At 35.3% G+C, this 22,946-nt stretch overlaps 2 protein-coding genes across 5 annotated transcripts; one reads left to right on the top strand and one right to left on the bottom strand.

Moving 5' to 3' along the window:
- The first annotated feature begins 1,404 nt into the window (after window positions 1-1,404).
- KOR2 (Six-hairpin glycosidases superfamily protein) lies at window positions 1,405-5,793 on the top strand. Its single transcript, XM_059577075.2, has 5 exons — window positions 1,405-2,024; window positions 3,500-3,807; window positions 3,923-4,526; window positions 4,927-5,099; window positions 5,225-5,793. Exons 1-5 carry the CDS (start codon window positions 1,643-1,645, stop codon window positions 5,624-5,626), a joined length of 1,869 nt encoding a protein of 622 aa, XP_059433058.2. The 5' UTR covers window positions 1,405-1,642; the 3' UTR covers window positions 5,627-5,793.
- A 358-nt stretch (window positions 5,794-6,151) lies between these two features.
- On the bottom strand, window positions 6,152-19,339 carry HEXO3 (beta-hexosaminidase 3). 4 transcript variants are annotated; one of them, XM_088511679.1, is made up of 15 exons: window positions 19,219-19,339; window positions 18,784-19,130; window positions 17,543-17,617; window positions 16,572-16,607; window positions 16,315-16,426; window positions 15,031-15,101; window positions 14,074-14,204; window positions 13,918-13,983; window positions 12,830-12,930; window positions 12,615-12,674; window positions 10,866-10,899; window positions 8,848-8,946; window positions 8,597-8,656; window positions 7,637-7,887; window positions 6,152-6,545 (listed from the first exon to the last, which is right to left on the bottom strand). In XM_088511679.1, the coding sequence occupies exons 2-15, from the start codon at window positions 19,099-19,101 to the stop codon at window positions 6,379-6,381; spliced, it is 1,581 nt and encodes a 526-aa protein (XP_088367805.1). In that variant the 5' UTR covers window positions 19,102-19,130; window positions 19,219-19,339; the 3' UTR covers window positions 6,152-6,378. The 4 variants fall into 4 exon arrangements, with proteins under 4 accessions (XP_088367805.1, XP_059431889.1, XP_088367806.1 ...); XM_059575906.2 differs by having other exon boundaries at window positions 18,784-19,117; XM_088511680.1 differs by having other exon boundaries at window positions 19,224-19,339.
- Between the last annotated feature and the right edge of the window lie 3,607 nt (window positions 19,340-22,946).

The raw sequence follows: 22,946 nt of genomic DNA, 5'->3' as shown, positions 1-22,946 counted from the left end.
CGTTATATTCCCATCAAATTTATGAAAATAAAACCATGTCCTTAATTTGTTTTTTTTTTTTTAATCGCTTTTGATTTTTGAACATGGAGTGACCTACGACCAGCCGTGTGTGACTGTGTCTACTACTTTTTTTTTTTTTTTTTGTATCTTACAAAGAATATTTTTATTATATATTTTGGATCACTTGAAAGGCATCTAATTCTTCCACTATTAAGATTTAATAAAAAATCATAACCAAATATTGGTAATTGAAAGAGCTTGATAAACTAGTAGGATACATTGCAAAATTGAAAATTTAAAGAACATTATAAATTAAGTGGTAATTAAGGAAATAATTATTTTAGTCTGAAAATATTATGTTAGGCTGAAATTTCCATTAATAATTGCGAAAGCATCTCAAATCTCGTCTCTTTCGCCAGAAAAAGAACTAAATTCCATCGTGCTCTAAAATTTTCAGATACAGCAGCTCTAAATCCCAAAAGAGAGGCAAAATTCTTACTTTGCATTTCAAGCGACAACGCTTGAATATCATGGAAGGTAAATCCCATACCAAAAGCGCGATGGAAAAGGTAATACCAATTACCAAAGGTGTTTTGGACAAATTAATAGGAATCAATAATTGATCTCATAATATATATATATATATATATATATATATATATTATTTGATTAAATAGAGAATTGTACCGTTCTACGCACTACTGGTGTTTCCATGCATGCATCTCATCCGCGTTGAAAATGCTTATCACGGTTATTGGATTTAAAAAGTCACCAGTACATCACCACCGGTAGTTGGCACATGTTATCAGAAACCGTGTGAAATCAAAGCTGGCCAGACTCAACACAGACATTTTTTTTATATTGCGCGGTGATATGACAACCCCGAAATATCAAATATCAATAGGAGAGATGTTGACCAACCAATGGGTAATGTAAGAAATCCATCCACTTTGCCATACTAGTGAAAAACCTTTAATTATTCGCATCTTTTTTTCCCCTAATACGTAGCCGGCCAATGGATTTCTTCTTTTCTAGATCTTATTTTTGGCCTGAAAATATTGTGAAGGAACATGCATGTCGAATATTGGAACTACAATCACGAAACTCCAAATGGGACGGCCAAGTTGGAAAAAGGTATTATCTTAATCAGCCACAGCTGGCTTTCAGAACAAAGACTTAATACATACTAATTAATTAGAAGAAAAAAAATAGTAATTAAAAGGAATTACATATCTTTCTGTATCTCTCTTTCCCCGGCCAAGTCAAAGTCTCTCTTTCTCTCTCTCATATTGATTATTATTCTTCTTGATTTCTCTTGCAAATTCTTCAATATATTACTATATATTGACGACCCACCCTGGGCTGTTTCCATTTATGTGTCTTTCGCAATCCTCTCCAAGTCATTCTACCATCCAACTCCATGACCCATCAAACACGCAATTACTTATTGTAATTTGATCAACAAAATCAAGTCGTAGCTTTTGGGTCATATGTATGGAAACATTTTCTCCTCTTCCATGAATAGACACGATGACTTCGCAGTGAAAGAAAACCCAAGAAATTAAGTATAGTGAGGACGAAATAAAGAGAGAAGAGTCTCTAGATCTACTCTAGATCGATCACTAGTACCATATCATCGATCATGAACTCAGCAAATCACTGGGGAGGCTCATTTGAGATAAACACAGCGGAGGTGTCTGCCTCAGGAGAGTACGATAGGAGCCGCAGTGGGGAATGGGACGGGGCAGCCCTGTATCATCATCAACATCTAGACGAAACCCAACAAAGCTGGTTGTTGGGGCCACCGGAGAAGAAGAAGAACAAGTACGTCGACTTTGGTTGCATTATTGTTAGCCGCAAGGCCCTCAAATGGATATTGGGGTCCTTTGTGGTGGCTTTCTGTGTCATTGCGCTCCCCATCATCATCACCAAGTCTTTGCCCAAGCACAAGCCCCATCCTCCCCCTCCAGACAATTACTCTGTTGCTCTCAACAAGGCCCTCCTCTTTTTCAACGCCCAGAAATGTAAGCTACTATCCTACTTTAATTTATTTGTTTATTTGCTCTTAATCCATTTCTTTCTCTCTCTATAGCTAGATCTCTCTCTATATATACATAGCTTAAACGCGCGGTATTTTTCTTTTTAATTTTGTCAGACCTCCTATCTATGTAATTTGGGATAGGAAGGTATTTTGAAGTCTTAATTAAACCATACATATACATGATACATGTCAATTGTCATATAGTACGTCCGTGTGTGGAAATTTACTTGTCGAAATTAAGACAAATTCGATCCCTAGCTGGACTTGATCCACAACATAGCAATGAACTTAATTGGGACTTGATTAATTAATAAGGTGTGAGTGTGTAATCGATGGCCTTCATATATATACATATTCCATGTATTCTATGATGATCACTAGCTAATTCTAATTTGGTTGTCTTTTAATTATGACGCTCTAATCTTGGTATCAACATGTCAAGCATGTTCTCCCACAGAGCTTGGGCTTAGGTGAGATAGGATTAAGAAAAGACAAAATGTTCCTTAGTGTTGGCTAAATTCTTGGTATATTCTTAATTTGCTGGCTTTTGATCAGGCCTAAATTCTAATTAACCTAAATTAACAAGAAACATAGAAAGGAAAAAAGAAATGAGAGGTTGGTTTCGAAACTTAGCAGGCTTGACTAATGACAAGTGGGAAGAGACAAAGAGAAATATTCTAACACCGTGTGGGTCCCGGAATCGACATCATCTCACGAATTTTCAAAGTGTTTTGGTAATTTACAGTGACCCAGGTGACTATTGCGCTAGCCTGTAGGAAATGGAACACGTAGTTTTAGAAAGCTCCTAGCTAGCTTCCTTCATATTTTATTCCACACTGCTTATAATAACTTAATAAGCCACTATATATATATATTAAACTTACTCCCGAAACCATGTACACGGCTTGCTTCTATCTCCCTCTAGTTAATTTTGCTACTATTTCATGGTTGATGCCTGATGGCTCTCGTTTCTCATTAGATTGACATTATTAAATCTCATGATGATCCAATCACCTTTTATCACTTATTAGTAAAAAAAAAAAGGAAAAAGTTCATTAGATGTAAGGGGATTTGGCCGGACTTGTCAACCATTCTAGGAGTTTATTTTTTAAGACAGAAAATAGGAGTAGGTTCTGGAGGAATTAAGTAAAGCAAATAGATATCTCTAGGAATAGGTCAACCATTGACTTTCCCTTTTTTCTTTTCTTTTTTGCCCCAAAAAACAACTCTGTTAAATTATTGAATATTCCACTGTAGAATGAGGCAAGGAATTGAAATATATATATGAACTGCTAGCTAGTTGTACGTACTAATGATTGAAATAGAACTAGGTCCAAACTTTGCATTAATTACCATTGAGTATGACTGTAGAAATGTGTAAAACTTAATTATAATTAAATGAAGGATAATTAATTAGTAACTAGAATGTTAATGAGATTAGCTATGAATGTGGTGCAGCTGGGAATTTGCCCAAAAATAATGGTATTCCCTGGAGAGGGAATTCAGGGCTAAATGATGGGATCAATGGCACCGATTTGAAGGGAGGGCTGATTGGAGGATACTATGATGCTGGAGACAATGTGAAGTTTCACTTTCCAATGGCTTACGCCATGACAATGCTAAGCTGGAGTATGATTGAATACAGTCACAAATATAAGACCATTGATGAGTACAACCATGTTCGGGATATCATTAAATGGGGCACTGATTACTTGCTCCTAACCTTCAATTCCTCCGCCACCAAAATTGATAAGATCTATTGCCAGGTAATATTAATTCTTCACTAGCTAGCTACTATCGTATTTTCTCATATTCTTCAATACTATATATATACCGTACGTACGTCGACGTCTTCATCGATATGATCCGCTATATATATAGGTTGGTGGACATCAAAATGGCACCGACGTCCCAGATGATCACACCTGCTGGCAGAAACCGGAAGAAATGGAGTATACACGGCCTACACAAACTTGCGTTTCAGGACCGGACCTTGCTGGGGAAATGGCAGCAGCCTTGGCGGCAGCCTCTATAGTTTTCCGGGACAATGGTGCCTACTCCAGCAAGCTCATCAAAGGTGCCCAAACACTCTTTGCCTTCGCAAGGGACAGTGGAAAACGGACGCGATACAGTAATAGTGGTGGCAGCTCTTATATCGCTCCTTACTATAACTCCACCGGCTACTACGACGAGTACATGTGGGGAGCTGCATGGCTGTACTATGCCACTGGAAATAAAACCTATCTTTCCCTGGCAACCAACGAAGGGATTCCTAGGAATGCCAAAGCGTTTTACATGACTCCAGACTTGAGCGTGCCAAGTTGGGATAACAAGTTACCGCAGGCCATGCTATTGTTAACAAGGCTCAGGATATTCTTGAACCCTGGCTACCCTTACGAGGACATGTTGCGGATGTATCATAATGTCACTGGTCTTAACATGTGCTCTTATCTTAACTCCTTCCATGTCTTCAACTGGACACGTGGTATGTATGTACGTATATATATATATATATATATATATATGTGATCTTCTAATTAATAATCTCTAATTTTATTTATCTGCTACTGCTAGCTACCTTCAATTAATTGCATTAATTAATCATCTGTCTCCATGAGATATTCTTCTTTTCATTCTCAATACCATCTCCCCACCATCTCTTCCAAGTGCATCTTGATTTTTTCAAAATAAAAAAATTTAAGAGGAGATGGTCTGGAGATGGTCTGGAGAATGCATAGAAGCATTCCTCTTTTGAACTAGCTAGCTAGTGAATGTACTTAATTTGAAACTTGCAGCTAGCTAGCTAGCTAGCATCGAGTAATTAATTAATTTGATTATTAAGGGCTGTGCATGCATGACTAATATATATAGAAATTAACTTGCAGGAGGAATGATCATGTTGAGTCGTGGAAAGGCACAGAATCTGCAGTACGTGGCTAATACTGCTTTCTTGGCATCTCTATTTGTTGATTATTTGAATGCCACTGGTGTTCCGGGATGGAACTGCGGCCCCAATTATGTTTCATCGGATGTTCTTCGAAACTTCGCCACCTCCCAGGTGCATCTTCGATCATCTCTTCATTTTCATTTAGCATGACCGATCGGTGTAGTGTACGTGTCTTTGATCTGCTTTTCATATATGTTAGCGTGCATTAATTTGTGTGTTGCTTTTTCTACATGCAGATGGACTATATTCTAGGTAAAAACCCCATGAACATGAGCTACGTTGCGGGGTATGGCGCCAAGTTCCCTAAATACATCCATCACCGGGGCGCATCAACACCCAATGACCACAAATATTACTCATGCAAAGTGGGATGGCAGTGGCAGGACAGCAAGAAGCCCAACCCTAACAACATCACAGGAGCCATGGTTGGAGGGCCTGATCAGTTTGACCAGTTCCATGATGTGCGCACCAATTACAATTACACCGAGCCTACTTTGGCTGGAAACGCTGGACTGGTTGCTGCACTTGTATCCCTGACCAGCACTGCTGGCAATGGCATTGACACCAATGGCATTTTTTCAGCAGTTCCACCACAATACCCACAGAGTCCATCACCTCCACCACCGTGGAGGCCATGATATATATGCAGAGATCGATGCAATAATCCTTGTGTTTCGATTTTTGTTCCGTATTGTATAACTTTAATCTTCTTGTTTGTATAAAATCAACATCTGTTCTGTTCATTCACAATCGAGACTTACATATGTATACACTTGCTTTTTTCCGTAAAAGATTCAACGCCCGGTGTTCGCAGCAATCTGATTTAGTTTTTTTCTTCACATTTTGAATCCAGCTGATTGGTGATGACTGATTAAGACTTTGTAGTCAACTTGAACAGCTGTTAGATTGTCAAGACCTTTTTCCCAACCAAAACCACACTAGTATTTGATTGCTAGACTTGCCTGATGAATCATGAGTTAGATGCTAACCTGTCTTTATTTTTCTCAGCACTTTCCCATTTTTATGTCTTTATAGATCTTTTCCTTTCTATATTCTTTTTCCTGCCTGCCAAAATCATGCTCGCTTAGACTCTTTCACTGACATTCTTTTCTTAATTTTAAGATTAAGAAAACATATGTACGGGCATTCCAGAAAGCATCAACTATAAGGGTAAAACAACAGAATGGTTTCATTAATGTAGGCATGCACATTCTATTGTTTTAAAGAGACATATGGTTTCAAAGAGACATGGCCTTACAATGAATCATCGACCTTTTTGAAGCTTGTATATATATTGTATACGTGGAAAAAAAAAAAAAACACTACCTGATTTTATCAGGAGCTTTCGTTATTCTAAGAATTAATATAAAGATGTGTCCTGTCTTGCATGCTATTGAGAATAGCAGGAGCCTGGCTCTTCAGGAGCAACTCTGCCTGGTCCAGCTAAAGGAGCAGCCGCAACTCCTCTTTGATTCAGCAAACACCTGAAATGTGCCAACCTTCCAGTAACTTGTCTCGGATCCTTAGCCAGCTTGTTATAACTTGTCCATAACCGCTCTTCATTTGTAAAGGGATCAACATTAAAAATATATATATATTTGTCAGTGACAACTTTGATATAAATGGTTAGTGCAACAATACCCCATAGACATGCCACTCTTGCAGCTGCCAAAATTTTTACAACACAGAAATATTATGGATATTTACAACAAGGTTACTTGTGAGCTTAGAAATGAGGGATGATATTTCCAGCAAAGGCTAGATTATCATTCTGAAGATTTAATTGGTCCATAGACTACTAACATTAGTAATGACTACCTGTAAGTTCATCCCATATATATAGGCATAGCTGATGATAGATTGTAATAAAACAAGCATCCAAAGCTAAGGCATGTTTCTGTAACCCAGGCATGAGTGAGGCCATGCCTCACCTTGGAATGCCAATTTGCACAGGCATCCTACAAACCATGACAATAATACGTGGCCATACTGACATCAGATGGATTTTGGATGGTTTTACTTAATAATGAAAAAGAAGGATAGGTTTACCTCCAATGGATGTGATCAATAATTGTTGGCATATTAATTAAACCAAATTTATAATTTCCTATTAGTTTCAATGTTTGAAACAACTGGTGATTTAACATAGTATAAGAGAAGGGTTTTGAATTCAAACTCTTTACCTTCATTTTTAATAAAATATAATTAAATATTCAACGTACATGTTGAGCCTTATTTATTATTGAGAGGAAGTCTAAGCTCACACGTGAAGGAGAGTGTTAAAATATTAATTAAATGATTAAATTTACCATTTTGTAATAGCTTAAGTTTTGGAAAAATTGGCAATTTAACAATGATATTTTTTTTTATAACAATTCTAAAAAAAATCCATTTTTTATTAGAGAATGAAGAAGTTAAGATTCAAAAAGCACTGTGGTCCCATTTTTCATCAATTTCTTAGCTTCCACAAAAGCTTATACAATTAAAAGACTGTCACGATGCAAGGAAACTACCATTACTATATCTGATCTAACAATTAGTCCACATTATTATTGTTCAATCCTGGGTCTCAAATATTACTTGTAGTCATATGGAATGCGAAACATAAGATACTGAGAATTTAATAGAAACTGGCATGAAATAAGTACCTGCAGCTGCTGCAGCACGTGGCCATATGGTTTGTTCAATATCTGACTCATCAATGTGCTCGCCCCACATGCATACCTCACCGCCAATGACTAATTTCTGTTGCTCGGGGTTTGTGATATTTGTAAGTGGTTCATTCATATAGAACTGCTGCCATGTGGTATCTAAGTGATCCAAATACCACTTGTCCTGGTTGCTTACAATGCACCTTAACCCCGCTTCAACCACGAGCTTGGCAACACCGCCTCCAAGCCTGCGAGGAAAATCAAAGAACCAAAATTTTCTATCTCTAAGTTTTTCCAAGAAGTATAACTATTTAACAAGTTCCTTTAAAATTTCAATACGATTTCATTACAGCTAAAAAGTTTGGAGTAGCTTGAAGAAAATCCACATTTCCAGGGAAAATAATTTCTATCTCTAAGTTTTACTCAAATAAGTGCATAAATCCATACGTAATGTAAACACACGAGTGCATATACGTTTGTATACTTGGTACTAGATAAAACAGGCATTTTGTGTTTGGACCTTATAAATTCTTACATCCACTTATCAAAGACCCTGGATATCTTAAGCTATTAGATGAAGAGACCCAATTAGTACATATATCTTAACCAGGCCAACACCCAACTGATGGGACTCCCTCCTTAACAATAAATAATTACATAGTTCATAACAAAAGACAACATTGATGGATCTTAGATGTGGTTTGAAGCCAAAATGCTTAATTATAATGAGAAATATGTGTTGTTTTTATACCCTAATTTTGTATTTTATTCTCCATTAAAATTATAGTAGAAGAATTTCAATAATTGTTTCCCTAATCTGTATCTTGAAATTTAAAACTAGATCAGTACTCTTCTGAATTTTTACAGAATGAAAATGCGCATCATGACACAATATCCAATTATAGTAGTAAATAATGCAGGAACCTCCAACATTAAATCGTGCAAAGGAGGACATACCAGTTGTGTACCACAGTCTTTCTGCTCAATTTATTGCCAAAGTTGTTAAAAGTCTCTTCCCTGCAATTTTTCATGTGTGAATAAGACTTTTTTTTTGATAAGTAAGTAACTGATTTTATTAAAAGCGTAGGCGCCCCAAAGTACACTGGAAGTATACAAAGAGAAGTGTGAATAAGATATAAAAAAAAAATAATAATAATAAAAAAAACACTACAAAACTACCTATACAACCTTATGCGTACGCTTCATACCAGTTAACAAGTTCGTATCCATGGGACAAAGCTATGTTCTGTGCACGCAAGACGAAGTATTGATAAGCTTGAGATTCATTCATACGATGTTTAGTTAACCTGTACATCAAGGTTGTCAAAAGCGTCATAGGCTATCTCTAGCATGTCTCTTGGACAATAAATATTGACTATAGTTTTCCATGCCCTTCTTGAGACAAGGAAATTAAAATCGAATATAAGTTTCAAGAATATGATATCAAAATTTAACATATTAAAAAAAATATCCTAAAGATAGCACCAGGATGACAATCTTCAAGGCTGAATAATGGTATGGTGTTAGATACCCTAAGTGAATGAGCTATTCTAGAAGGCGGCTTCTGGTGGTTGGTACAACCCAAATAAAAGGACACCATGAAAGGTAAGCATGTTTATGTAAATCAAGTAAATAACAATGCAGTTATCAAAACTTATTGATACATGTGGAAAAGAATGACCCACTTGTAAGAATTAGGTTGAGTGTTACTTTCTATAAGATATTTCACGGAATAATGGATATCATGGATATTATATATGTATATGTGAGTGTACATATCAACCATATATCAGTCCCAATACACATGCAGGATACAGATACAATACCATACAATATAGACACGAAAATATGTCAAATCTAGAATATGAAACAGGATTTCACTTGTTAATTAATATATGAAAAATACTTTTGAATATATATTATGCTAGTTTTTAGGATAAAAGACAATTTAAAAACATCAAAAGTCATAAAATATGTATAGATGATGGAACTTGAAAGTAATATAAAAGCTATATAACAAAACACATAATCCAAGGTTCGTAATTGATACTCATAAAAATTTAGGATTGTGAAAGTTTCTAACTATTGTGTATGCACTTGTAAGATTTTTAGCTCACATTGAGAAAGTATAAAAAGAAAAAAAAAAAAAAAAAAAAAAAAAAAAAAAATAGTTAATATACCTAAGTGGACTAAAGCCTATTAGCTTAGGCTTTTGGACTAGAATCAGTATCCTAATATGTTTATTCTTGTTTGACTCTCTCGGTGTTTCTCTCCCTAACAACTGGTATTAGAGCCATATTAACTTCTGTTGCGGCTGACGCGAATGTCTTAGTTTGACGCGTTTGGTTTGACTCCTATAAAAGAGTGTCATTTCTCTTAGAGTACGAGTGACACTCTTGTGAAAGGGAAAATTGGGTCAATGTGGAAGAGACTCACAAGTGAGAAGGAAATTTGTTATATATGCACTTGTGAGGTTTATATCCCACATTGAGAAAGCGTAAAGAAAAAGAGTAGTTAATATACCTAAACGGACCCAAGCCCATTAGCTTAGGCTTTTGGGCTAGAAGTGGTGTCCTAATATATATATTAACTTACTCTTGTTTGACTCCCTTGGTGTTTTTCTCCCTAACACTATCTTTCTAAGACACCAATATTATATTTTATACGTAAACCCCATCCACCAAAAATGAATAATTTTCTTATTTACCAATATCCCAATTTATCTCACATTGGGGATCTGTATGACTGTATATCTGGATAGGGAAACTTCTTAAAGTATATATCCATGCTTCCTAGTCAACCATATATAATACTGACATGACCGAAATATTAAGAAAACGGGTGGTATACCAGAGGATAAAGACTGGAGGAGAGCTGAATCCCTGAACCCTATATATCCCATCAGACTGTCCAGATAAGATTCATTATCAAGCCCTGTGGCAACTTTATGGATTCTCCAAGCCTAATAACGTTAACTTGATTCAGAAATAAAATTATCATATGAAAGCCCTTTCTTAGACTGTTAAAGTTTCTACCATGAAGTAGGTTCACATTCTTTACAGTTAAGCGCTAAATATGTGGGAACTATACAGGGAACTTCCAGCACTTGTGCAATCAGTGCATCGGAAATGATTTCAAAAGCCAGTTATTCCAACTAGGAAGTATATTGACAGCTAATTTACTTGAAGATATAGAGAATGGATAAGTTAGATATTAAGATTGTTACCATTTTCTTACATGAGGAGTCACCCTCCAGCAACCTGAAATGGATATTTAATCAATTGTGTCATTAAATAATCATTAACTTATCAAGTTCAAGACAAGTATCTATAAACCAGATAATGAAATCACCAATATAGATAGGTAATGATACGAAAGACATATAATATAAAACAAATGCAAACAACATCCGAGTCTAACATATTTTGCTGAACCAATGGAATTGTTTTAATTAGGATCATATGATTGGAAAAGAGTATAAGTTTTGCACAATATGCATATTTTGTAAGATAACCTCTGCATAGAGATGGTATATGCATACATATTGAGCCATTAGAATCAATCTTATAATAGGAGAGCCCTTCAAACCTTTTTACCTCCACAAAGAGAACTTTTAAGCCGAAAATTCAATAGAATTTATGAACTTGGTATATATTCTAGACTTTTAAAGGCTTCAAATAAATCTAAAAATACTATGAAAGATGACAGAAAAATTGATTCTTTGAGAAAATAGTCATTTCTTATTGAATAACTACACCGGGAGAAGGGGAACACAGCTTTTGGAAATGAGAATTTTAATCAAACATTAACGTCAAGATTTTATACTTTATCTAGAAATTCAGGAAACAAAGGAAGCAAAAAGATTTTATACTTAATTGATCTAGGAATTCAGGAAACAAAGGTAGCAATAAGAAGAAGATAACAGAGAGTGAAGAAGTCTGAAATTGTAGTGTTGCAGATAGCTATCATCCAAGTGATGCCATCATTATTGTGTGTCTCTACAATTGCTGTTGCAGTTTGATATACCTTTGATATTTGTGCATCAACAAAAAATTCAGTGTACTGGATTCTCGCATGGTTGTATCTTTCTTACAGATACAGGTGCATGCATTCTCAGCATCAATACTGTTGGAAAATCACGAATGACATTCAACAGGAATATGTCCAAGCAACTTAAATAAAAACATTATCAGACTTCTGTAAAAGATATAGATGCTCTCTGAAGAAGTTAAAAGGATTTTTGGTGCTCCAGGGGCAGCACTAAAGCTACGAGATTATTTACATTAAAAAAAAAAAAAAAAGGAAAATATTAGAACAGAGAGAACAAACAAATGGTGCTACTTGACAAGCACAGATAATAAGAACTTCTTCACCGCTCAATTACAAGAAAGGGTTTTTAGTGAAAACATTATATTTCCATGGAAAAATTAAATTGTATTATAAACTTAAAATGAAACTCATTCTATTTGAGAGAATAGTTCACAAAACTTATGTACCATAACATTTTTAAGATGTCAATTTTTCACTTTAAAGCCAGCCTCATGTATCTATGATACTTGAGGATCTAGTTTCACATTCTCTTTGAGGATCATGATACCATTTGTCACATTCTCTTTATTTCTAGTTCTTGCATCCAAACAGTTTTTCTGTTCATCCAAACCAAGAGAAAATTCCCAGCTTGGTCAACTGAACACTTCAATGCCAAGGATTGAAAAAGTTAGCAAGCATGTTTGACAAGTGCGCATTACCCCCCACAAAAAAAATAAATAAATAAATAAATAAGAGAGAGAAAAAAGAAAAGAAGAATAAGAAGAAGAAAAAGCAAAAGGAAAAAGAGCTCCATGATGAATTCCTACAATTCCCAAGTTCATTAAAATAAATCCTGCTATCTCAACTAATAAGTAGAGAATAAAAGGAAGAGGTTAAAAGGAACAGGAATACCCAATAATATGACATATTAGATCATTGAACTTACTTGTATCAACCTCATCACCTCCCAAGTGAATGAATCTAAACTTAAAAACTTTACTGAAATCTGAAAAAAAAAAAAAAAAAAAAAAAAAAGCTATAAGCAACATTAGTTATTTCCCATTTTAACAATAGCATTAAAAAAAAATTATGCTTTCAAAGGTGCCATTTGCTTAATGGGGAGAATTGTTTTGCATTTTCAAGAGGAAATTGTGAAATTACCTGAAAGAATTCCATCTATGACTTTAAAGGTGAATTCATTGCTGACATCAAGTGGCTGCTGACATTCCTTTGATGGCCACAGAGAAGGATAGCCAATTCCCCTACAGATTTAAACCATTAGCTCCAAGATACTTAGTGAAATGTCATTACAAAAGCATTTCATCTCTAGACCTCAATGGGCCATGACAAATATAAGAACCTAATAACATCATTGGGCTATTTTTTTAAAAGAAAAGAAAGAACAATAAATTTGTAGACATTCAATATGCACCTTAATTAGGTAGTAAAGTGTGTGTAACATATGCACTTACACGCATGTGTCTCTGAAAACCACCAATATTGTCATTTTTTAGGAAAGTTCTACATGTGCTGATCGTACTTCGAGTACTTACAAGATTTACCTCCCTTTTATAAGTCATAACATTAACACCTCTAAAATGGTGTCTTCATTTTTTCTGGTTAGGTAAATACTTTAGGGTGGTGTAAGCTCAGTAGTTGTTTCAACTCATGCAACAATGCTCTAATACAAATTCTCATAATCTCATCATTATAGAACTTTCCCAGTTTGAGTTGTCAATGACAGTGAGAAAAATCACTCGGGAATTAAGAAATATATTTATTATTGGGGAACAAATTCAACTCAACAAAACTTAGGTTACGAGATTCCCTTCTTCAAAATATAACTTTCTTGATCTTACAGTCTAACCAAAACAAAAAAGACAATGATCAGATTTTTTCCAAAGCCAAGGGTATAATCATCTAGAGATCTTCTGGGATCTACACTTCTTTCTTTACACTGCTCCTTTGGGTTCCAAAAGTTAATATGAAATTCTCCACAAACTCAGATCAGAGCTAAACTGTCTTTCTAAGAAGTATGTTAGAGAGCTATAAAAACTTTTTGAGCTGCTGCTAGCAATTCTATGTTCAGTAGTTACATTAGGCCAGAGTTACAATCAATGAAACTTAGGGAAGTTTTACAGAGTAATTATCAGGGATCAGTAACTTGGTTAGGAAAGGTTTCTTTTAACTTTCATTTTTTTTTACACTGAAAATAGACTGCAATGAGATCGGAAAGAGGTGATAGCTACCATGAGAGAGCATGTCCTGGAACATCAATTTCAGCCAAAACATTGATCCCTCGCCTTTGAGCATAACTGCGAATAGAAGTAATCAATATATTAGAAGAAACAAATAAAGAAGATGATAAATATCTAGATAGTGAAATCAAGGCGAAAATTACTCGCCTCACAATTTCTGCAGCATCAGCGAATGTATATCGTTCTGAAATTGAATATGCACCATCCCATAGTTTTGGAAATGAAGGTATCTCCAAAGGGAAAGACTGTGTATCTACAATGTGCCAGTGCATCACATTCTGCATGAAAGTGGGAAAGAATTGTAGCACATAGGTCAATTTGGCGAATGTGTAGTACTGCATAAAAGTAATGAGTTGTTCACACCAATCAAAGGGAAAAATGTATGCCAAGTAAAACTTCAATTTAGATCCACCAAACTTGCCACGGATATTTACAGTAATTGAGGAAGATAATTTCTTTGTTTTTTTCTAGGACTGATGTAATGGTATGTTTTCCTACATTTCTCTGCATTGATTGAAGCAGACCACAAATTCAGCACATAATTGAAGAAATACAAAATTTTCCTGATTCCTACAAAAAAAAAACCCTTTTACCCCTTGTCACTGGGGCATGCCCTTGCATTTCTACATATAAGGGTCATCTACCTCTCTTCTTCAAGCTATTTAATGACAACAACCACAATGCTGGCAACAATATGTAGTGACATGATGTTCATGTTACTGGTTCTTACAGAGTTTAACAACAATACCACTCTACTTAAAGAAGCCAATATGCTAATAGTTTGGTCCACCCAAATGAGAAACAAGATTGTGCTAAGCCAATATTTGTCAAGCCCTTTATCACGTTGAAATTCATTTGGTTCCAGAATACAAGGGTGAAGCTTTGGTGGTTCCATATCAGCTCACAGAAAATATGATGAAACTTGCTCAAGATTATAAAATATAGCCAAGCAAAGGTCCAAGAACATTTCCAGCGATATGCTATGATGCGGAACTGCATGAAATTTTTATCATAGAAACAGTTGCAAATTTGAGTTTTGTCTTCTTAAGCACAGTTAACAAATATAAATTGAAAAGTGCCTGCCCCGGATTATACAGTCCATACCAGCTTCGCAAAGGCCATTGAATCAATAACATTCTTTATCACTGGCAATGGCAGATAGTGTCGAGATGTGTCTGCACCAATTTCATCTTCAAGTCAGCAAACATGAATTTAAAATTTCTCTTTCTTACTACAAAATGTCAATAAACAGAAGGAAGTGTCAAATCTACTTATTTCATGTTCTGATAACGTACCCCAACATTCAAATTTGTACATATGTATATCAACTAAGAAGAATACTGGCTTATTCAGAACACAATCTCGTAATAACATTGATTTTGAACCCTAATATTCCAAAAAGGTAAAAATGAAAGCATGTAGAAGGGGTGTGGGAAAGAACAAAAGATCACCTAGCATATGCGAATAACTAAGTGTGATTATAATTTCATGAAACAAAAGCGGATTATATACTAGAATAATTCAATTTGAGGCACACTGGCATTTGTAACTACAAGTCTACAAGCATCAAGTTGTGATTACTGAAATGAAAGTAGAGAAATTTAACGAAATGTTGGAATATTAATTAAATAATTAAATTCACAATTTTTTATAAGCCTAAGTTTTAGGAATATCTAGTGATTTATCTTGGTATCATAAGAGAGGTCTTAAATTCGAACTCTATCTCCATAATTCACAACTCATTTCAATTCAATATTTTGTGTGTTGGGCCTCACTTATTGATTAAAGTTTGAGCCCTCATGTGAAAGTGAGTGTTGGAGTATTAATTAAATGGTTAAATTCATCATTTCCTATAAACTTAAACAATGTGTCCAATGTTGAAAACTATCATATGCGATCAGTGTGTGAATTTGCCAAATATAATGAGGACTCAAAAGGCAAAAACCATACAAGTACACAAATGGAAACAAAGATACAAAACTGGCCAGAAGGAGGAATGATTCACTGCTGAGACTTGTATGCATTAAAACTGCAAGCCAAGCAACCCATCGCAAATAATAGTTACAGCACATGTTTTACAAGGACTTCCACTCTCGTAGCACAGATACTCCCAGAGTATATCCATCTAATCCTGGCCTAAGACATAAAATAATCCTTGATATGAAAAGTTTAATCTTTAAAATTTACAGGAGTCAAAGATTGTTGAATATGCACATTATAATCTTAAAAGAAGAAAGTAGAAAATAGGAATTAAATATTGTTAAATACAAAGATTATATTCTTAAGAAAATTAAAAATTTTTTTAAAAAAATAAAAAATAAAAAAAACAGATCAACAATCAGCAAATTTTGTAAGCTGGCAATTCAGGAGTACACAAGAGCATCTAACCTATTAAAAGCCCCCGATAAGAAAATCTTGGCTGATCAATAACAGTCCATGGGACCATAGGAACTTCAATTACGCTGGTTGTAAAGTTAAATTGGCATAATTGGCTGAATGTCTGCAATATGTCATCCATAAAATTAAAAAAATTTAAAAAAAAAAAAAAAAAAAAAAAAAAAAAAAAAAACTATTTTTACATATGGTCAATAATTAAACTTCAAAAGGAGCAACATTTTGGAGTGTCATTAACGACAGCACATAACCTCAAGCCCATGTAAAGCCCCATAAACTGTCTGTGCCTGCATCATTTCATAATATAACAGAGCTGATCAGAAAACCATACACCAATCAAAAGCTACAGACATGACCTATGCTACAATGTAATATATTGGCTTCCATGTGACATCAAGCACACGAACACATTTCAGAGCATCAGGCATTGACAAACAAATCATGGAATTTTAGTCATCTCATTTGAGGCTACTGAGCAGAGAACATATTTCCATGTTAGACAACAACACCTGTTATGGTGTCCAACTAAAATTTTCCCCCATTTATTTTGTGGAAAATTTAGAAACTATCACACAAGAATTGACAAATTAGAGGTGATTCACTTTATCAAGTATATTCAATGTGGAACAAAATGTCATGACTAGTTCTACAAAATTATTAGCTTAGCTTTCTAAATGAAAAAATGAGTATGCACGTTGACAATACAGATCTGTGGCCAAAATATGCAATATGTTTGAAGATTCTTTCAATAACTGTTAATTTTACATCTTGACATATTAGCTCAATGGGGGGAAATTTTATTTTGGTAACATAAATATTTTAAGCTTTTCTCCTATGTTGAAATGTATCAGCATGTATTTAGAGAGATATGAAATGGCACGGCATAATTGACAAAGAATGACTGATTATTGTCGCTTTCCCTTCTTAAAGAAAGGCACTCCTGTCAATATCCTTAATACATAGGTCAAGGTAATTCTCAATATGTTACAGCTTATCTCAAGAACTCTTTTTGTGAGTCTAATTAAATATGTTAAAAGGTCTAAAACAGAGTTCATTACACATTTTTAAGTGAGGAAGTCTCAAAAGTAGCATGAGAAAACTGCATAATTGTCAAGTTTTTAAGCAGGTGTCAAAAAAGGCTTATAATCATCAACAGCAATGCATATGAGAAATTAAACTTCATATGGAGCTAAGCAGCAGAAAAATGATTAGTTCCGCCCACTTCGAGATGCGCAAAAACAGGCTTCCCAGATGCAGGAACTGATAACTTGTACGACTCATCAATACCATATTGTAACTGCATGGAGAAGAAGAGCATATATTAAACAAGAAATTTCAACAAAGAAAATACGCTTGATGCATTTTAAATTATAAAGACAGGTAAACCAAAACTCAATGAAGCTATGGAAAGAGAGATGAACTTGGATTATGGAAGCTATAATTTGTCTCCCAAATTACTACCCAAAAGAGGAAAAACCAAACAAGTCGAGGAAGTTTGAACCACAAAAATTGTCCAAATTATTCTGATCACTTCCGCTCGAAAAGTTAATTGGGGTTGCTTGTTTTGGAGAAGAGAAAATAAAAGACAGAATCAAAAAAATTAAGACAAATTAGTGTTTTTATGTGGGTTTGCTTTATCGAGAACTTGTGTTCCAATGTTCTTGTACGAGCATTTGGCACGGGATAATGCCTTTTTCTGATTGCTTTCTCTCTCTTTATCTATTTCCTTGAAGTTGCAGATTTGGGCGTGACCATGATTTTCATTTCAATATACTCGTTTTAGATGAGAAATGTGATTAAGCAGGAAAAATAAATTAATCTGTTTGGCAAACTTTTCAAAATCAGTTTTGGCTTCTAAAAGGTCGAAAATTATTCTCAAATATCAGTTATTTAAACTAATTTTCAGATGTCGTTCTCACATTTAACACACATGTGGAGGCTCCTATTTATATGTAAAAATAAAAATAAAAAGACAGTGGGGTGGCCACTACAGGCCGCCTGACCTATGATGGCGGCATCGCGTGGCGGGTGGCCATCGTGTGCAGCCCAGTGGTATGCCGCTAGGGCCATTTAACAGCCCGTGGTAGTTGCTATGGCCGTCAGGCCGTCATATCACCACAACGGTGTAGAAAAAAATAATTACAACATGTTTTTCTTTTATTCTATAATATTATTTCTCAATTTTTTGTTTTTCAAAAATATGTGATCCCTACTAAAAATCAATTCTCAATTTATACGTTTTTCAAAAACTTTTTTTTTTAAATGTCCAAAATCCAAAATACTTCTCAAAGCTTACCAAATTTATAATTTGGATTGGGGTAATAGTTTGCTTTTGGGTGATACAAAATGTCATATCAGAATAAAATGAAAACAAAAAAAAAAAAAAAAAAAAAAAAAAAACACCTTAACAGAAAAAACATAGCTAGCAGTTCCACCAATTCATGAAAAGAAAAGAAACAGTACCTCATCATCCGGTGAGAAAACAAGGACATGGAGACCCTGAAGCAGAAGCGAAGTATCTGCAGCAGAAGAATTGCCATCGACAACATGAGCAACTTGGAGCACATGGAGCAGCCGTGAAAAGCCGTCCTTCAAAATCCCAGAAGCATCATTGTACTTGGTCCCCTCAGTCTTGAGCTCAAAATCCTTATTCATGTACAGACTCCCGTGTCCGTGGCTCACCGACTTGGGCATTGGCCATATCTTCACCCTATCAACCGCATCTACAGCAAGCACTTGGACCAACGACAACAACACAAACACCAGCACCATCTTCCCCATCACAAAACCCCTCTTCCTACACAAACCCACTAAAAGATATTAAGATCAGAATAGAAAAGTGAATATTGAATGTGCAAACTTCCACAATAGTGGCAGTTAGTAACAGCAGGTAGCTACCTTACCTAACCAGCTATATCATATATGAATGGAGTTGGGGAATGCGGGGTGGATGGGGTTTGGATGGGCAAGTGTTCAAGCTTCTCAAGCTTAAACAAAAAACGTGTGTGTCGGCATGTCTGTTGCGTTGATAATGGCTCAAATTGTCAATAAGTGTGAAGATAATTGCTAGAAAATATCAATATTTAAGTTAGTGGACTCAAGTCATATTTATTTATAAGAGGATAAGGTTAGTTTTAAAAGGAGTCAAAGAACAACTGGAATTTGATTTTTGGAGAAAACGTGTGTGGATAAACATGTGGGTTGCAATGCTTATCTTCATCATGAAAAGACTTTGTATTCATGATGGTTTCGTTTTCCCAGTAGCAATTGGATTAAAATTGTTCTCCTATTTTTGTGATTAGCCATTATAAAAGGACATGCAGTCCTTGGTTAAGTGGGGATCCGAAAATTCAAATTGGTGAGAGCACTTTGTGACATTTACAAAGTGTAGAGAGTTTCTCTTTACTGGGTATTTGAGAAGGACAGTTGAGTGGGGTGTACAAGGGGTTAAGGGCTTGGGTTTGGGATATTAAACTTGAGTGGTTCAGGCTTGTACCATTGTACTCAATATTTCTCAATAGTAAAGAAGGAGACCGGATCACGCCCCGTAGACGTAGGCATATTGCCGAACCACGTAAACTATTTGTGTATGTGTGTGATTGGTGTGTGTTCTCGTGTGTTTTTTTTCCAAACTTGTCTTTCGCATAAAGGGTTGGTGGGAAATTGGTAACCAATTAATTATCAATTTTCCCAACAATTGGTATCAGAGCTTGGTTGCGGATTTCTACTCGTTAAGAAGAAATGCAGTCCTTGAAGTTTGGGATTGAAAGGTTCGACGGAAGAATGAACTTTGGCTTGTGGCAAATACAAGTCAAGGACATCCAATCTAGGCTACACAAAACGTTGAGAGGAGCAGGTTTGGCAGATTGCTCCAAAAACGCTAATATTATTTCTCTCGTTACAGAGAGGGATGATGATGTTCTTTGATAAGGGCATGTACATCCTCTGGCATGACCGCTAAAAATGTCAGGATAATGGATGTGTTCTATTAGCGGGTCCACATTTGCATACGAGACATTGGTTTGGTTTTTTGATGTTGGGTATGTGGTGGAAAAGGGTGTCGATGGCTGATGAACTTCCGGGGGAACCAAACATGGAAGTTGCACCATATTTTTCAGCAGGATTTTTTCGACATGTGCCGAAAATGAAAATTCTTAGAATGGTTTAATTCTAAGTGCATGTGCTCTTTATGGTGGAGCATGATAATTCTTGTGGAATTATTACTGTTGGTGTAGACAGTGTTTTGTACCACATCCCAGGGCGTGGGGATGGGCATCGGTCAAGATGCGGACTTGAGGTCTCAAGTGGAGGTTGCCAAATTTTCGCCAAGGTGGAGATTGTTGATAATGGCTCAAATTGTCAGTAAGTGTGAAGATAATTGCTGGAAAATATCAATATTCAAGTTAGTGGGCTCAAGTCATATTTATCTATAAGAGGATAAGGTTAGTTTTAAAAGGAGTCAAAGAACAACTGGAATTTGATTTTTGGAGAAAACGTGTGTGGATAAACATGTGGGTTGCAATGCTTATCTTCATCATGAAAAGACTTTGTATTCATGATAGTTTCGTTTTCCCAGTAGCAATTGGATTAAAATTGTTCTCCTATTTTTGTGATTAGCCATTATAAAAGGACATGCAGTCCTTGGTTAAGTGGGGATCCGAAAATTCAAATTGGTGAGAGCACTTTGTGACATTTACAAAGTGTAGAGAGTTTTTCTTTACTGGGTATTTGAGAAGGACAGTTGAGTGGGGTGTACAAGGGGTTAAGGGCTTGGGTTTGGGATATTAAACTTGAGCGGTTCAGGCTTGTACCATTGTACTCAATATTTCTCAATAGTAAAGAAGAAGACCGGATCACGCCCCGTGGACGTAGGCATATTGCCGAACCACGTAAACTATTTGTGTATGTGTGTGATTGGTGTGTGTTCTCGTGTGTTTTTTTTCCAAACTTGTCTTTCGCATAAAGGGCTGGTGGAAAATTGATAACCAATTAATTATCAATTTTCCCAACATGTTGCGATTGTTTTTAATGCACACAACGATGGAGATCAAGACAGACTGTAAAGGCACCCGAGGTTGGGGTCTTGTTCTGTTGAGTGTTGTCCCTCTTTGGGTCCTATCTTCTGGTTTCCGTATTATTCTTACACTTGTCGAATTTCAATCAGGGCCGTCTGTCCTGGTCGGTCCCGTTTATTTTATGGGCCCCCTCTCCAAAATCACAAAAATACTATGTGCACGTGGCCCATGAAAAATGATAAAGAGCATTATCACTAATCCATGTGCAGGCACAGAAAACCTTACCCAGATCCCAGCGCTTACCTATTTTGATTCATGTAGAAGATTTGGCTTTGTATTTTATTGCATTAATATCTTTCTAAATAAGTGTCTGATTTCATCTCTTTCCTTTTTATTTTCATTCCTTATAAAACAATCGGTGTGAACCACGTCTTATAAAGAGAATGTTATTAATTCGAATCATTTTTCTTCTTTCTCTTGTGTAGACATGTCAAAAATAAATTAACATGGTACTTAGAAAAAAAAAAAAAAGTTAGCATGTCACTTCCTCATGAGTAATTTTATAAATATCACTTTAAAAATAAAGTGATTTTTAAAATTATTATTTAATTAAAATTCAATAGTAATTAATTATAAGCTCAATAATAATTTTAAAATTTACGTAATTTTTTTTTAGTGATAAAAGAAAGACATTAACATTAGTCTACTTATTCCATTTAATTTGAGAAAAAAGAAAGGAAAAGAGAGATATATTAATTTAACTATACTCTTAGCAAGAGATCCCGAAGTTGTTGGTAGGCCCAATACCAAAGCGGAGTATGGCCCGTATGGGGCCTTGGCCATATTATATAACAGCTAAAACAACTTGGTTGCATTGATCTACTCAAAGAACATGGTGCTTGATGACATATAAAGACTATTTGAGTTGGTTGAAATAAATTTAGAAAAATTACATTCATTGAAATATTGAATACCCTGTAAAATATGGTCACGGATTCATTTGGAAACATGGGAATATGGAAACATATATTATTTAAAGCACTTGTCCAACACAAACTCTGCCACCCAAATGGATGGATCGTGGAGAATTTGAATGATGTAACTCATATTTTGTTCCTTTCGGTGGAACAATTGCACTAATGTCTATATTATTATTATTATTATTATTACTGATGTGAATGCAATCTCACTCGTACCTAACTCTACCTACAAACGTCTTCGTATTTGACCAAAATTCACAAGAAAAAAAACTCCTTGGCCCTAAGTGGATGCAAAAGCCTGTTGCAGCTTCAATTGTCCAGTAATCAATCATTGCACTCTTCTTCGCCACCACCATCTCCTGCTAAAAGTCTCTGCCCAAATTTCATAAATCTAAAGCAATAATTACATCTTCTCTAATTTCCTTCTTTCTTTACCATTCACGAATGAAGTCCGTCATCAGCATTTAAAGTTCACAATAAATCCAAATCTCACTCCATGATTCATATGATGTGCTCCTGCTTATATATTATTCTCTCTTGTAACCTTAGCTTTTGTGTTATCTTCTTCTTTCCTTTCTTATTTTCTCTTTACAAAACTTGTCTTCTCTAGATTTTAACAGCAATTCCATTC

Source organism: Corylus avellana, chromosome 11 (assembly GCF_965113065.1).
Source record: "Corylus avellana chromosome 11, dhCorAvel1.hap1.2, whole genome shotgun sequence".
In the NCBI taxonomy this organism is placed as follows: domain Eukaryota; kingdom Viridiplantae; phylum Streptophyta; class Magnoliopsida; order Fagales; family Betulaceae; genus Corylus; species Corylus avellana.
This window is presented reverse-complemented; position numbering and strand designations above follow the sequence as displayed.

Excerpts from the sequence above, each read along its gene's own strand:
- KOR2 (XM_059577075.2), top strand. The coding sequence starts at position 1,643 with ATGAACTCAGCAAATCACTGGGGAGGCTCATTTGAGATAAACACAGCG. Across the intron at positions 4,527-4,926 it reads TGTCTTCAACTGGACACGTG|GAGGAATGATCATGTTGAGT; the intron begins GTATGTATGTAC and ends ATTAACTTGCAG. Across the intron at positions 5,100-5,224 it reads GAAACTTCGCCACCTCCCAG|ATGGACTATATTCTAGGTAA; the intron begins GTGCATCTTCGA and ends TTCTACATGCAG.
- HEXO3 (XM_088511679.1), bottom strand. The coding sequence starts at position 19,101 with ATGGGGAAGATGGTGCTGGTGTTTGTGTTGTTGTCGTTGGTCCAAGTG. Across the intron at positions 17,618-18,783 it reads TTTTCTCACCGGATGATGAG|TTACAATATGGTATTGATGA; the intron begins GTACTGTTTCTT and ends TTCTCCATGCAG. Across the intron at positions 10,900-12,614 it reads AGGTGATGAGGTTGATACAA|GTTGCTGGAGGGTGACTCCT; the intron begins GTAAGTTCAATG and ends TATCCATTTCAG.